At 46.3% G+C, this 17258-nt stretch overlaps 1 protein-coding gene across 1 annotated transcript in view; it reads left to right on the top strand.

Annotated features, from left to right (window-relative positions):
* hydin (HYDIN axonemal central pair apparatus protein) overlaps positions 1 to 17258 on the top strand; it is a 1560590-nt gene that overhangs the window by 418203 nt on the left and 1125129 nt on the right. Inside the window, exon 21 of the mRNA XM_069900939.1 lies at positions 7660 to 7803. Within this exon, the coding sequence (XP_069757040.1) occupies positions 7660 to 7803 (144 nt within the window). The remainder of the gene's footprint in view (positions 1 to 7659; positions 7804 to 17258) is intronic.

The following is a 17258-nucleotide window of genomic DNA, read 5'->3' as shown; positions in this document are numbered from 1 at the left end:
TTTGTTAGCTGATCATTAATAGTTCCTTATGCCCCTTAATTAATATCATTTAAAATGCTCACATGCTCACTCATGTGCTGACTCCTTCAGATAGCCATTTACTCAACGTCTGGTTTCCTGATCCTCTGAGCATATTTACTCCCTTCACTGCACCTTCCAGGCATCTTGGGTGTTGCCTCTGGAATTCCCACTTAGTTCCCTTTCACTTGCAAACCACTATCCAAAATTGGGGTTTATAGTTTAATTGGGAGGTGAAAGGACCTTCTACCATGCTGTATCATTAAAATTAAAAATTAAAACAGCTTGCACACGTATAAAATTCCTTCAATGTGCTTCTCAGAAAGTGTTACATTTAACACCTGTATGTATCGCCATATGGTTGTATGTACTATAGGCACTGGCTGGCCCGCCCTCCTGATGACATCCTCTCTGAGACTCCTCCCTGGACTCCTCCCCTCTGACCCAGGCCATAAAGGTTGAGTCTCCTCTCCTCCCCTCATTTCCCTAGCTTGGACCTGGGCCAGCAGTCTCGTGTGTAATAAAGCCTATTGTTCCCTTCAGTCTTTGTCTCTGTGATTATTGGGGCAACTGGTAGCGGCCAATCATTTATTACACACGATTTTTGAAGGTCTCCGATAATGGAGAAGTTGCTGTGTCCTGATCGGCTAGAGGTAGATTCCCAAGTCCCGGGTGCATCCAAGCTCTTTGAACAGTGAGTGAACTGCTTCAATAACTTTCTCGAGGCTGCCGCTAAAGTAGTCAATTCAGACGAGAAGAGGCTGAAGGTCCTACAGGCAAGAGTCTGCCAGAGGGATTTCCAGGCCATCCGAAGCGGCACGACCTATGTCGAGGCGATGGCTGAACTACAGGCGCTATACAAACCAAAGATGAACGAAGTCTACTCCCGTTACCTGCTTGCATCAAGAAAACAGCAGCCTGGTGAATCAGCTGAAGAGTTCATTCGATCCTTGGTCACACTGGGAAAAGACAGTTTGGGGAACCCCACAGCCACGATATCGTTCACCCAGTGCATGTAAGATATAGTCCGGGATGCCTGTGTGTCAGGGTTGAGGTCAGACTATATCTGACAACGTCTCCTTGAGGAGGATCAAACTCATGCTAAAAAGAGTGATCCGAATGATCATAATTTTAGATTCAGTCCAGCACCGTGCAGAGTCGATCGCAGGCAGAAGTGGGCCTACCACGTACGTACTGCCACGAGGGCTGCCATTCTGGGACTCAGCGTCGGGGGTTACCGACCCAACAACGGCAATGGTGTCATTGGAATTGTTGAGATGCAACTTCTGTGGGCAGGCTAAGCACTCGAGATGCCTTTGCCCCGTGAAAGGAGCCACATGCTCGGGCTGCGGGAAAAAGGGCCATTATCAGAAGGTCTGTAGGTCCAGACCCTTGTCCCGGAGCAGCGCGGCATGTGTGCCTGAGAAACTTCCGGTACCAACTGCGTGTGTGGTAAAGGGGGCAGCATCTTACCCACTACTGGTCCCATCCTGTACGTTGCAGCCTACTACTTTGATGACATCAATTCCGCCCGCCACGACACCACTTACACTTTCTTCCCTGACGAGGGCAGCGTGGTCAACATGGAGGTTGCCATCTTGGCGTCAGGCCTCCCCACCGATGACGATGAGGAGACACCTGTCCTAGCGTCAGTCATCCTGAACCAAGCCTGCCCTCACTCGATCACAAACTCCATGATGCAGATCGAGGTGAATGGGTGCAAGATGAACGCCTCTTTGACAGCGGCAGCACTGAAAGCATTATCCACCTCGATATGGTCCGCAACTCTCCCTTCCCATCAGGCTGATGACTGGATCGGTATCGATGGCAGTGAAGGACCAACAAATTTGTGTCTGGGGGTACTGTGTAGCATCTCTAACGGTGGGGGGTGGGGGATTGTTACAATGATTTTGTATTGTTGATCATGCCCCACCTCTGTGCGCTGATCCTCCTGGGCCTTGACTTCCAGAGTCAATTCAGGAGTGTGATGATAGAGTTCGGGGGGCCCCCAACGACCGCTGACTGTTCACAACCCCCAGCTCTCTGACCCCACTCCCCAAACAAGCACCCAGTCTCTTGCAGTCTCATCACCCTGCGGGTGGCCCCTCTGTCATTATTTGTGAACCTCACCCCGGACTGTAAACCGCTCACCACCAAGAGTAGGCACTATAGGACTGAAGATATGGAGTTCATCCCGGCTGAGGTTCAGTGATTTTTGGCAGAGGGGATCATAGCCCCTAGCTCCAGCCCCTGGAGGGCACAGGTTCTCGTGGTCAGAGGGGCGGGCAAGCCCCGGATGGTGATTGACTATAGTCAAACCATCAACCACTTCACCCAGTTGGACGCATACCCGCTACCCCGTATAGCCGACTTGGTCAACAAGGTTGCGCAATATAGAGTTTTTTCGACTATTGACCTCAAGTTGGCTTACCATCAACTCCCCCTCTGTCTGAGTGATCAAATCTACACGGGATTCAAGGCCAACGGCAAACTATTCCACTTCCTGCGGGTGCCTTTCGGTGTGACTAACGGTGTCTCTGCTTTTCAGAGGGTGATGGATCGGATGGTGGAGGAGCACAAGCTGATGGCGACATTCCTATATCTCGACAATGTCACCCTCTGCGGCCACGACCACCAGGACCACGATGCTAACCTCGCCAAGTTCTTACGTACGGCCAAATCCAACTTGATGTACAACAAAGACAAGTGCGTGTTTAACACAGATCGCCTGGCCTTTCTCAGATGCGTCGTGGCACATGGTGTCATTGCTCCGGACCCTGACTGCATGTGACCACTCATGGAACTCCCTGACCCAAACACCCTGAAGGTGCTGAAGAGGTGCTTGGGGCTGTTTTCCTACTACACACAATGGGTGCCAACTACACCGGTAATGCCCATCCCCTGATTAAGTCCACAACCTTCCCATTATCAGTGGAAGCCCAGGCTGCATTTCACCAGATCCGAGGAGACATCGCAAAGGCCATGATGCATGCTGTGGATGATCCATCCCCTTCTAGGTGGAGAGTGATGCCTCTGACTTTGCACTAGCCGCCACACTTAACCAGGCAAGCAGGCCGGTAGCGTTTTTCTCCTGCATCCTGCACGGTCCCGAAGTACGGCACTCCTCTGTTGAGAAGGAGGCACAAGTGATCGTTGAGGTGGTCCACCACTGGCGACATTACCTGGCCAGTAAAAGGTTTACCCTGCTGACAGACCAGAGAGCAGTGGCCTTCATGTTCAATGCGAAACAGTGGGGTAAAATCAAAAATTACAAGATTCTTAGGTGGAGGATCGAGCTATCAACTTATAATTACGATATCTTGTATCAGTTGGGTAAACTCAATGATTCCCCCAGATGCCTCATCCCGGGGATGTACGCCAGCGTGCATCTCGACTGTCTCCAGGCCCTTCACGACAATCTATGCCACCCCAGAGTCATGAGGCTGTACCACTTCGTCAAGTTTCGGAACCTCCCGTACTCTGTAGAGGACATCCAGTCCACGACTAGACTCTGCCAGATCTATGCCGAATGCAAGCTGCAGTTCGACCGCCCAGAAAAGGAACATTTCATTAAGGCCACACGGCCCTTTGAACGACTCAGTGTCGATTTCAAGGGGCACCTCAAATAGGAATGACTACTTTCTGACGGTGGTGAACGAACTCTCCAGGTTCCCCTTTGCTATTCCCTGACCGGATATGACCTTGACGATGGTTATCAAGGCACTGTGCAGCATCTTCACCCTGTTCGGGTACCCTGACTATATTCATAGTGACCAGGGGTCATTGTTCATGAGTAAGGAGCTGCGACAGTACTTCCTAGCCAGAAGCATAGCCACAAGCAGGACCACCAGCTATAACCCCAGGGGTAATGGCCAGGTGGAAAGGGAGAACGGCACCATCTGGAAGGTGGTGCTCCTGGCTCTCAGGTCTAGACATGCCAGTGCGTTTGGCCCGAGGCACTCCACGCCATTTGATCGTTGCTATGCACCGTTACTAGCACCACCCTGTATGAACGCCTCTTTGATTTCCCTAGGAGATCAGCGAACGGTTCATCCATCCCTCCTTGGTTGGCAATCTCAGGGCCGATCCTGCTACGGAAGCACATCAGGGGCCATAAGACGGACCCACCTCATTTACGCCAACCCCCAATACGCGTTCTTGAGGTATCCTGATGGCCACGAGGACACTGTACCAATCCGAGACCTGGCGAGGGCCAGAGACCCCGAAACAGCCCTGCCTGCCTCCGACCAGACTACGGATCTGATCACACTGCACAGGAACACAATCCTGGAGTCCGAGCCGCCAGTCTCCCCACTGGACTTCCAGGAGTCTACCCCCCATGAGACAACGGACCACCCATTCTCCTTGTAGACCCCACCAGCACCCCGACCCCAACGGATCCCCCCTCAGGCTCTCCCATGATGGCCTCCTCTCCTGAGAAGCAACGCACGGACACATCAGCCCCTCGGCGGTCTAGCAGAAGGAGGAAGCCATCTGTGCGACTGAACCTCTAGTCCGTTTTTCTTTCTATTTGTTTTCTTCTTCCGCCCCCCACTCAACCCCGTTATTGCTCCCAATGGTCTCTATTTTTAAAAGAGGGGGTGGATGTAATGATATGGTTGTATGTTCTACAGGCACAGGCTGGGCTACCCTCCTGATAACATCCTCTCCTAGACTTCTCCCTGGACTCTTCCCCTGTGACCTAGGCCATAAAGGTCGAGGTTCCTCCTCCTCCCCTCATTTCCCTAGCTTGGACCTGGGCCAGCAGACTCATGTGTAATAAAGCCTATTGTTCCCTTCAGTCTCTGTGTTGGTAGCGGCCAACAATACCATAAGGTAAAATTAGGATAGGTTTGTTTCAAGTTTAGGGGGTTGGGTTAAGGTGAGACAGATAGATTTTGACAAGGAATGTTGGAGCTTAAGGTTGATGGCATAACCAAAATTCATGTCAGATTCAGAGGAACTCAGATGTCAGAGTTTTGCAGGGTTGAAGGACAAGAAAAATAGTGAACAAATCAATTGGAGGAAATGACACATGAAGATGGGAATTTTAAAATCATAATGTGTGCAATTCCAAAGGTTAACACATCAATGAGCAAGGTGGATTGGTCATTGTTGAAATGGTTGTGTTTAGCTGTAATTAATAAGTGGTAGCTGAGCTGAAGCAGGCATGGTGAAAGTTAACAGTAGGGTAGTGGCTGCAGTGATAGAGAAGATGGAACAGCACATTAAGTGAGACAGATGAGACCACACTGTTCAGGTCTTGTCACCTCAGAATAGGAAGGATGTGGAAGCTGTGGAGGGGGTGCAAAGGAGATCTACCAAGATGTCACCTGTGAGGCAAGGTTAGCAGAGCTAGGGCTTTTCTCCTTGGAACAAAGATAAGAGGTGACCTTAATGGAAGTCTAAGAGATTATGAGAGGCATAGATAAAGTAGACAGACAGCACCTTTCTCCTCGGGTAGATGTAGCAAACTCCAAAGTGAAGGGAGGAAAGTTTAAGGGTAAATTTTTACACAGTGAGTTGTGGGTGCCTGAAATGGATTGCCAGTGATGGTAGTAGAGGCTGGAACAATAGGGGCATTTAAGAGATAGATGAAATGGATGAAAGAAAATTAGAGGGTTATGAGACAGGGTGATTTTTTAAAGAAATATATAGGTTAGCACAACCTCATGGGCCGAAGGGCCATTATACTGTGCTGTAATGATCCTTGTCTGCTTGATCTTTCCTCACTAAACTAAAACCCACCTTGTGAGGAATTAATCTGATGAACCATCATTGCATTTCCTTTATCATGGGGATATCCTTTTTTACTTCGACAGGGAGATTGGAACTGTGCAACACATTCCAGCTGTTGTCTCAATACAGCCTACATAACTGCAAGAAGACCTATACTCTTATTGACTTCCTCTGTACAGCCAGTTGCCTGGTATCTTGCTAGTAGTTGAAGCACATTCTCTTCTCAAACATTGGTTCTTTTGGAAGGAAATATTTTAAATGTTTTAATTGTAGGCCAATTTGCATTGCACACTCTTGCAAGACTTCTCTCTTCTCCAGTAAAGGAATGTGAATGGCACCAGAATATTGCCAGCCTATTTAGGTAGAATTCAGTATCAGCTCCCTTGTTATTACTCACATGTGGCAGGTTTAAGGAAGTGTGATCAGGTGTAACCATATCCATTTTGAGTCACTTATTCTGAATGTGCTGGTGCTAAAGGCATACACTGTTCTTGGTAGGCCATCCTTCGGGATTGAGAATGATTTGCTTCCAATCTAGTGGTTTTGTGAGTTTTGAAGTTACTAATGAATCCAGTTTGGGAGACATAGAATCTTCCTCAGATGTGGCAGGAGATAGCAATGGAGTGGATGGTTTATGAGTGGCATCTCTTTCTGTTTATGCTGGGCTTACATGTGCTCTTGAGGCATAGATCCAAGGTTCTCAATACTATTACAAGTGTTTCTTCCCCACTTCAAACAGTCATGGATCAGGGATTCCCAAAATTAAGTGTATATGTGACATTTTTCAGAGCCATTGATTCCATTTTTGACTCTTCTTCTGTCTATCTGGTGACTTTTTTTTACTTAGACTTGCTTCTCTTTATCTGTTTATTTAAGATGATGTACAGGTTGGCATGGTGACCAATTCAATTACTGCACTGGATTCCAAAGTCTTTCTTTGGCTATCGTTCTGTGTTTCAGTTTATCTGATTTGTAACTCGGCATTCTCTGGAAAATGTCTATTTCAATCCAAACTTTCCTTTTCTTCATTATTTCAAGCAATCATAGCCTCCTGTTTCAATGACAAAGCCCCAGTGTTTGTAATTCTGCACTTTCAGATAGAACTTCAGATAAAACATTTTCTGCACTCACTCTTATCACCTCAGTTATCTTTCCTGTTGAGTGGAGTCCAAGCCTTTGCACAGTACTCTAAATATAGTTTTACTTAAATCTTGTGTAGCTTCACCATTACAACTTGACCTTTCCTATTTAACACCCAAAATGCTGGATGCATTCAGTGGGTCAGGCAACATCCATGCAAGGCAATAGACAGTGAATGGTATGGGCTGAAGCTCCAGTTGCTGCAGTTTCTCTTGTTATATCATTTTCCACAAAACTTGGAATTTCATTATACTGTTTTTAATGTCACATAAACTAAATCTCTGCAATCCCATTATTGTTCTGGACTGACCAGTTCTTAGTTATGTGTTTCACTCATGTTACACTGACATTTGGGTACAACCAATCTGAGATTCTGCTCCATTCTCTAATTCCTTTAATGCAAATATAAGTTACAGATCCCATACTTTTAGAAAGGTTTTCTCCTTTCAATTTTTTAAATGCCTCATTATTGATCCTCTGAAGTGAATAGTGCAAGTTCTTGGTTATGTAGTAAAACGCTCCTTGTGGCCCCACCGCTGAGAGTGTAGGGAATCCGTGGCAACTACAATGCAGGGAAAAAGGCTCATGTCTTGTGTATATTCTTACTTGAAGATAGCTTTTTGAATTTTCACATCATTCATATTTCCCTGACTTTGTGTCCAAAACTTAATGAATTCCAAATGCTTAACTCCAAGCTGTTTATTGAGAGAAACCCTGTTTATTGAATGAAGCATCTCACTGTCATCTTTTGGTTCTGTACAGGTTGTCAGTGGACAACTAGTGGGCAGTGCCATCATTGGTAAGCAGGCAGGAAAGGAGAGAATAAAAACCGTGCATGTCCTTTGTGAGTTCATCAAACCCATCCTGGAGCTTTCAACAAAGCAGTTGAACTTTCGGGTCGAGAAGGTAATTGAAATTAAATGTATTAACTCCTTGCAAGATAAACTGTGATGTGAATGAACAGATTTCAAGGGTTTTTTTGGCAGTGCTCTGCTGTTTTGTTTTTTTTCCATGGATGTGATTCTTCAATGATACATCAAAGTGCATTAACCAATTATTCCAGGAGCTGTGCAATTGCCCAAAAAAAAAACATTAAAATAAACCTTAGCCATCTGATGCTGCCTGGTTCATGGATTCGGAAGAATTCAATACCAAGTCAATAGATAACCAATGTTCGTTGTTTTTATTTGAAAGGGCAATATTTACCTCAAATATCTCTGTTCCAAATCCAGTTCAGTTATTGTGGCAACTTGAATAACGATTCTTCCACCAATGGCAACAATACATTAATGCCCTTCTGAGGTAATATTCTGCTGCTGTTTCAGTGGATACAAGCCTACAGAATCCAAAATTTGATCTTGAAATTCTACATGATTCCAGAATGGACTAATGCTCTGTTTTAAGTTCTAGAGGAAGAAAAGACTTATCAGCCTCATTTGTCAGTTTAATTTGTCTCATGCCCATCAACACACTCACCCACAATTTATTTTGGCCCATATACCTCAAAACCTGTCTGATCCATGTGTTCATGTATTGTCTTTAACTTGGATTTCTTGATGTATGCACAGATAACGGGGCTTTACATTTACAGAAAATCATGATACAGGTAGTTTTGCAGCAACACATCCCTACCAACCGATAATTGGTGATCATCTGTATTGTACAATTCCATGACTACCCATTTTTGACATGTAGTTCTGTTCTGAATCTCTGTTTAGTACAGTGTTAAAACAACAGACAAGAAGGAGGATATTGTCAGTGGGTGAAGAGTCCATCTTCAGAAGGATTCTGTGGTGGTAACATCCTCCAAGAATAGCTTAGCCATGTACGTTTGCAACAGGCAGGCTGGTGATGAAATTACATCGGTTTGTTTCTCACATTGATTCACTCACCACCTGTTGTAAGCCCAGCCTGCCAGCACTCTCTTTGAGAATTCAGTGGCAGTATTTATTTAACTTGAGAATGAGTCTTGGGATTTCTCAGAGTACATTTATTACCCTTGACAGTGATTATCCATGATGTGCAACATCAAGAAGTGCAGGGTCATTGGCTTCAGGAAAGAAGAGCAAGTAAAAGATGGGATTGATTAGGATTGTGGAGGGGTGTGTCAGTTTTTCTCTGGATATTATCAAAGACTCCAGCGGTCAAGGAAGCAGCTCCCTAACAGCTTCTCAAGGACAATTTGGGATGGGAAATTAAATGCTGACTGAAAGCTGACATCCCTAAAGGAATAAAACAAATGCTTCTTGAGTGTAATTGAAACTGGACATCCGTGAGGATTGGTATAAAGGTTTTGGAATGTCAGCTGGTGAGCTGCCCCTCACAACATATCACCCAGGTCCCCACAGACTGAATAACAAGAAGATACCTTGGTTAAGTATGTGAATTTCTACTGCTTCTTCTTTCATTCTCCTGGCTTTCCTTATAGCTTCAGATGATGTGTGTTCGAAGTTGTTATTTAGTACGTATTTTGAAGTCAGTCCAAATTGCATTCATTGACAGCCTGCTTTGGATGCAAGTACGGCCTTGAAATGAAATACTCTTCATTTAATGAGGCTTTCAAGGTCTGGAGCTTGACCCGAACTATTCTCACAGTGAAAAAAAAATTAACTGCCTATAGTTGTTTCACAGAGCTCAAAAACAGGGAGAAATTTAGATGAGTGAAATACAAACAGTCGTATCGGTTCCAAAACAGTGATCTTCTTTTGTTGATATTTTATTTTTGATTTTCAAAACTCATATAAATTTAAACAAATGATACAATCACTTTCAACACCAAAATGACATACAGAGTCCATTTTTATCCCCAACACCCCCTCTCTCAACCCCCCAATACAACTGAAAATAAAGTCATAGAACCTATACAGAGACAAAAAAACACAAAAGCCTAGGAAAAACCAACCAAGGTGACCAAGGTAAGAAATTAAAAATTGAAAAACAACTAAAAGAGCACATCCTCTGCGCCACATCCCACTTCATTGATGCTAATTGTTTCCCTGTTTGTAAGGATTGTTTCAGTACCCTTGTTCTGAAGCGGGGAAGGGGGTGGGGGGAGAGTAGTCTTATCTCCAAACCAATTACTTCAGATAAGGTTGCCACACTCTAATGAATGTGTCATATTTCTTCCTTAAATTATACTTGGTTTTCTCCAGGGGAATCTAACTCTGCATTTCCATATACAATCGTGTAATATTTAGTTGGGAGTCGGACTTCCACGTGACCGCTATGCACTTTCTAACTACTGACAAGGCAGCCTTCACAAGCTGAGTTTGGTATTTCGACAGTTTAAAACTCACGTTCATGATGTTCTCTAGAAGGTACAATTCCAGATCCTGTGGAAAATCCACCTTTGTAATTTTTTTTCAGAATGTCCCCCAGGTCCTTTCAAAAGGATTTCACCTTTGTAAACAGCCAGGTTAAATGGATATTGGTTCCAGTCTCCACACCACATCTAAACACATTTCTGAAATTTCTGATTTAGATTTATGTAATTTTTGTGGTGTGAGGTACAGTTTTTTTTGAATATTTATTTAATCAGTGTGAGGTACAGTGGAAGCAAGAAATTATATTGCACCAACCTGTATCTAGCATTAATAACTGCTGATATGCTGTCCAGACACAGGTCTGACCAACACCACTCATGGATTGTTGTCCCCAAGTTCGACTCTCACCTTTCCTTCAATCTGCGTAAGCCCGTCTTCGGGCTCTCACTTTGGAATATGAAATACATAATAGAAATCAACTTGTGCACATTCCCCCTTCGAATTAGAATCTCCATGTCAACACATGGACAGGACCATAGATGATCTCAATTCGTCCTTCAAAACAAATCTTGGTTGCAGATAGCAAAAGAATGTTCTATTCGACAAATCGTATTAATTTCTCAATTGTTGAATGACATGAGCTGCCCTCACTTGTAATAATCCTCAATATACTTGATCCCTTCTGGCACTAGCTGTCCAGGATCTTATTGTCCAGAGTCATGTGTATCAAGTTGTTCTCGGTAAAGGGTGTTTTGGGAGATATCCCCACCTTCAATCCAATACGTTGATTTATTCTTTTCCATGGCTGAAGTACATGGTTTAATATGGGGTTATTTGTTTCCTTTGAGAATTATTTGGTGTTCCACTTGTATATGAATTCGCCTGCCATCTTTTCACCTACCACATGTCCAATTTGTGTCCAGGAAGAGGGGGGGGCGTAAATCCCATCCTCAAAGAGTGAGATGATAAACCCTCACGTGGGCCACGCAGTAATTTTTTTAAAAATCTGTCAATTTTAAATTCCTCCAATTTATAATCCCATCAACTTTTCTATGGAAATTTTAACCACTTTATCATTCCATAGGAACTTTCTGACTCATCCATTGAGCATCTTAAAAAAGCCCCGGGGCAACAGAATGGGTAACAACTGAAATAGATATTCTAGTCTTGGCATCACCTTCATTTTAACATAGTTTACTCTGCCCACCAAAGTTATGGGCAGAGTTCTCCATCAACTTAGGTCCTCCTCAAACTTCCAGAGCAAAGGGAGATAATGAGTTTGTATAAATTGTACAAATCCTTATCTACATTTATCCCCAGATAAATGCTTTCTTGTGGCCATTTGAATTGATTTCCCTATTGGTATTGTCTATAATCCCCCTTCATCAAAGACGTGATCTCGGCTCTTGTCCAGATTTACCCTATACCCAGAGACCTCTGGGTATCTTCCAGTGTGGTCCTCAGCCTGGCCAACAATCCCCTCTCCCCCCAGGTCTGTCAAATATACTAACATCATCAACAAATAAATTGATTTTGTGTCCCACCTGGCCCACCTTAAAAGTCTTTATGTCTAGATCCCTTCAAATGGCTTCAGTCAATGACCAGTATGACAGAGTCCTGCCTACTGGACCTATTCAATGGACACACTGGAGACATCTGCTGGTGTGTAATAATTTTAGCTTGGGGTTTATGGTAAAGTGTACGAATCCAATTAATAAATGTTTGTTCCAGTCCAAATTTCTCCAGTCCCACTCCGGAGCTACGGGTCACATCTGGTCTGCCCCTGACTGCCAGATGTTTATATTAAACATTCTACCTATGCTGATTTCCTCTTTTCTACAAATCCAGCTTGATTTGGATTCATTAATTTCAGCAAATATACCACCAACCTATCGGCAAATGCTTTTGCTACGATTTTATAATCTACATTCAATAACGAGATAGGTCCCAGTTGTTTTTTGGGATCATCATGATGATTGCTGTTGAGAAAGACATTGGAAATGTATGTGTCTCCACTGCCTGATCCACCACCTACATAAGAAGGGGCATTAAGAGATTTTTGAACTCTTTATAAAATTCCACAAGGAAACCATCCTGCCCTGGTGATTTGTTAGCCTGCAATGAGCCCAAGGTTTTTTTGATCGCCTCTCTAGAGAAGAGGGCATTCTGCCCCTCTCGATCTTCCTGATCCAAATTTGGTAGTTCCAATGTAAACAAGAAATCATCTATTTTAGTGGGATTTCCCCCCCCCCCCAACTCTGATTTATAGAAACTCTTTATAGAAATTTCTAAATATTTCATTTATTTTCCTTTGGTTTATGAGAAACCTTGCCTCCCCCTGTTTGGATCATGTTGATTGTTCTAGAGACCTCTTCCACCCTCACCTTCCTTTATGGGCCCTCTCCCTCTGCTGTAATACTTTTTACATTAAGATCAACTTTTCTCTCTTGTATGTTTGCAGGGTATTATACTTGAGCTTTATATTAATTATGTTCCTGTATTTTTCTTCTGATCCCACTTTTTAGTCTTTTTCCAACTGGGTATTTCCTGTTCCAAAGTTTTGATCTCCTTCATGTGCTCCTTTTTAATATATTTTGTATATCCCTTAAATAAGACTTCAATTTGTTCCATGTTATCGAGAGTAGAGGGGCAGTTGGTCTCACAGAACAATTCTTTCTGAGTTACAAAGCAACAAAATTCCAGTTTTCCCAACAATGATGAGTTTAGGCATTATCTATATGCCATAGCCTGCATATCTGGCATTATGATGGACAGAGTCAAGGGTGAGAAGTTCAATGGCAATTGAACTGTGTACTCAGTCTCCACTATCCTACTCTCCAATTGGGCTGATGCCAAACAAAAATCAATTCTGGTGTAGGAATCATGTTGCCTTGAGTAAAAGGATTTTAGTCAGATTCTGCCTTCTCCAGATGTCTAATAAATTCAACTCTTTCATAAAGGTCAAGGGAGAGTTAGCTGCCTTGGCCCTCATTACTTTCTTTGCTGAGTTGTCCATGACCAGATCCAGATAAAAATTTAAATCCCCTCAAACCAAGATATTCCTGCAATACTCTGTTGACTTCAAAGATTTGTCTTGTATAAATTGTTCATCAGAATTTGGGGTGTATATATTCATAACTGTCCATGATAATGAGTATATTTGGCAATTCATTATCACAAATCTCCTGGCTAGATCGGTGACTACACCTCAGACTACCACTGGAACATTCTTCTGCATCAGGATAGCCACTCCCTGGCTCTGAAACTAAAGGAGGACATCACCTGGCCCACTCACCCTCTCTTTAACTTTATATGTTCTTGATTTTTGAGATGAGTTTCCTGTAAAAATATTACAGCTGCCTGCATATTTTTTTCACTTCTGCCAGATTTCATTGGATTTGACCAATTTTTACTATGTGGTCACCGCCATGGACCAGGCCACCACCAAACGAGTGCTGCAGTTTGTTCAGCATCCACCCACAGAAGATAATTACGGGACCATCAAGTGGGTGCTCACCAGTTCCCTTTGCCTCTCCAGGCCCCAGTGTGCCACTCGGATGCTGCGCCCTGATGCCTTGGGTGACAGAACTCGAATCGAGTTGATGGACGAGATGATTGCGCTCATGGGCGATCACACAAACTGCCCACTCTTCGAGTGGATCTTCATCAACCATCTGCTTGAAGATATCCGGCCGTTACTGTCCCAGGATAACTTTGTCAACCCTATGAAGGTTGCTTAAAAGTCTCAGGAGCTATGGCTCGAGCGATTCCTGGAGGGCTCAGCAGTCCAGCAGGTTACGAATCATGGGCATGACCATGCCAAGCCTTCTTCTAGCACTGCGGTGGAACACCTGGCTCCAGCTGGGGCCTCAAAGAGCATATCCAGAAGCAAGCCATCCACTTCAGGTCTCTGCTTCTTCCACCAGCGCTGCGGATCCAAGGCTCAGAAGTATCGTCAGCCCTGCTCATTCCAGGGAATGGCTACTGTTAATGGCTGCGGCGGCTGGCCAAGAACACAGCCTTCTCAACCTGCGGGATTCAGTCAGCGGCCGACGCTTCCTCATCGACACCGGGGCCCAGATCAGCTTCATCCCAGCCACAGCTATTGAGTGCCAGAACTGGCCTCGAGGACCTCCCCTCTGTGCAGCCAATTTGACAGAGATCCGAATGTATGGAGACAAGACCGTCCACTTCCAGATCGATCAGCAGAAGTTCTTGTGGAGGTTCACTGTTTCATCCTTCCCGATCGCAATCCTGGGTGTCGACTTCCTCCTTGCCCACGGACTCCTGGTCAACATTCGAGGTAGGCAACTGGTAGATGCCCGTTCCTTCCAATCTGTTCGCCTCAATGCCTCCCGCACAGTGCAGCCGCAGATGGCCATGGTCAGCATGCCCAAGGACAAGTTCCAGCGTATCCTGGACGAGTTCCTGTCCCTCCTCAAGTTGCAGTTCTCCGCCGCTTCACCACGCCACGGGGTGTTTCATTACATCCCCACCCAAGGCCCGCCGCTCCCACCGGATAAGCTCCAGATAGCGAAGGAAGAGTTCCAGCATCTGTAGGAGCTGGGGATTATTGGACACTCTGACAGTCATTAGGCCTCACCACTCCACCTGGTCCCGAAAGCCTCCGGCGGCTGGCACCCATGTGGAGATTATCGATGGCTTAATGACGCCACAGTACCTGACCGTTACCCGATCCCTCACATCCAGGACTTTACGGCCAACCTGCATGGCGTGAGGGTATTCTCCAAGGTCGACCTGGTGCGTGGGTATCACCAAATCCTGGTGCACCCCAAGGACATACCCAAAACAGCCATCATCACCCCCTTCGGCTTGTTCGAGTTCCTACGCATGGTGTTTGGGCTCAAGAATGCTGCCCAGACCTTCTGGCGCCTTATGGACACAGTGGGCAGGGATTTCAATTTTGTATTCATTTACCTGGACAACATCCTTGTCGCCAGCAGAGACCAGGCACAACAGAAGTCTCACCTGTGCACCCTTTTCTCCTGCCTGGCCAACTTTGGTCTAACGATCAATCCGGCTAAATGCCAGTTCGTTAAATAGTCTATGCAGTTCCTGGGCCATACCATCATGGCCGAAGGAGCTACACCTGCCGCTACGAAGGTCACTGCAGTCAGGGAGTTCCCATGCCTGGAAAACCTCAAGGGGCTACAGGAGTTTGCGGGTATGGTCAATTTCTATAACCGCTTCATTCCAGGCACTGCGCACTCTTCACCCTCATCGTGCCAAAGACAAGACACTCGCCAGACTCCAGAGGCCATGAAAGATGCCCTCAAGAAGGCTATTCTGGTCATTCATCCATGCACCGACCTGCATATGGTGCTCTCCATCGATGCCTCTGCCACGGTCGTCGACGCCATCCTGGAGTAGCAAGTGAATGGACAGTGGAATTCGTAGCGGCAGGTGTAGCTCCTTCGGTATTCCTTAGCCAACTTCTTCACCCGCCAGAGTGCTTTTGTTCGTGAGTTGCTGGGCGTGTATCCGCTATTTCATGGAGGGGAGGCCTTTCACTATTTTTACCGACCACAAACCCCTCACTCAGGCGCTCACTATGGCAAGAGATCCCTGGTCGGCCCGCCAACAGCATCACTCTCCTTCGTGTCGGAGTTCACCAGCGACATTCAGCACAAGGCGGGGAAAGATAACGTGGTCACCGATGCACTCTCACGACCAGCCATTTGTGCGCTGACACCCAGCCTCGACTTTGACCAGCTCGCCCGGGACCAGAAGTCCGTCGAGGAGATGTGGGCCTTCAGGACTGCCATCATGGGCCTGCGGTTCCAGGTCCTCCCGGCTCCTCACAGTGAGGGCACCGTCCTGTGCGATGTCTCCATGGGCACCCTTTGACCAGTGGTTCACCCAGCACTGGTGCAGGCAAGTCTTCCACCATATCCATGACCTTTCCCACCCTTCCATCAGGTCCACGATCCGTATGGTGGCAGAACGTTTCATCTGGCATAGGCTTCAGAAGCAGATTGTGGACTGGGCCAGAACCTGCATCCATTGCCAGCTTTCCAAGGTACACAGGCACACCAGAGCGTCCATACAAGATTTCGAACATGTCCAGGAACGGTTCAACCACATACATGTGGATATCGTCAGATCCTTACCCGGTTCCTGAGGTAACCGTTACCTTTTCACAGTGGTAGACTGCACCACTCATTGGCCCAAGGCAATCCCGATGCCAGATGCCTCCACGGACTCTTGCTCCCGAGCGCTTTTGAACGGTTGGGTTGCCCAGTTCGGTGTCCTGAACCACTTCACCAGTGATCGGGGTGCCCAGTTCACCTCTGCTCTCTGGGCACAGCTCGCCAACAGGCAGGGGATTGAGCTGCATCACACCACAGCCTATCACCCACAAGCCAATGGGCTAGTCGAGCAATTGCACTGCCACCTTAAGTCAGCACTTATGGCCCGGCTCACTGGCCCTGACTGTGTGGACGAGCTGACTTGGGTGCTCCTGGGCATCTGCTCGACACCCAAAGAAGACCTACAGGTGTCCTCAGCCGAGCTGGTCTACGGTGCAACGCTAGCCTGCCCAGACATGGCACACGGGCCTCTTACATTCCCAGCGAGTTGTACTCCGCAGAGTACGTTTTTATCAGGTGGGTCCCATCCACAGCACCTCTACAAAGACCATACAAAGGGCCGTACAAAGTCATGCAGCATTCAGGATCCACTTTCACACTGGACATCGTGGATAAGAGGGAACTGTTTATGGTGGACAAGTTAAAGCCAGCCCACCCCGACCCCACTGAGCCAGTAGTTGTGGCCCAACCCAGAAGAGAGGCCACCCGGCAAAAAAGGACATGGCGCCAGTTCTGGGGTGCAGGGGCTATGTGGCGGTACCCCATTAGGCAGGCGAACCGGCCCCGCTTGTCACGCACGCGGTGGGGCAGCCGGCCAAAATGGCACCATCAGGGGTTTCTTCCCGACCTTAGCACCAGGATCAGAAGCCCGCGCTTGGCAACCCACATGATGCCCCAATGACATTGGGCCCCCCCCCCCCAGCGTGGTTCTCAGCCAGGTCCGGGCTGGTGTTTTGGGTAAACTTATACCTCTCATTTTGTTCGTTTT

The sequence above is a fragment of the Narcine bancroftii genome, chromosome 10 (genome assembly GCF_036971445.1).
Source record: "Narcine bancroftii isolate sNarBan1 chromosome 10, sNarBan1.hap1, whole genome shotgun sequence".
Lineage (NCBI taxonomy): Eukaryota > Metazoa > Chordata > Chondrichthyes > Torpediniformes > Narcinidae > Narcine > Narcine bancroftii.
The sequence above is the reverse complement of the archived record's forward strand: the minus strand, read 5'-3'. Positions and strand labels throughout refer to the sequence as shown.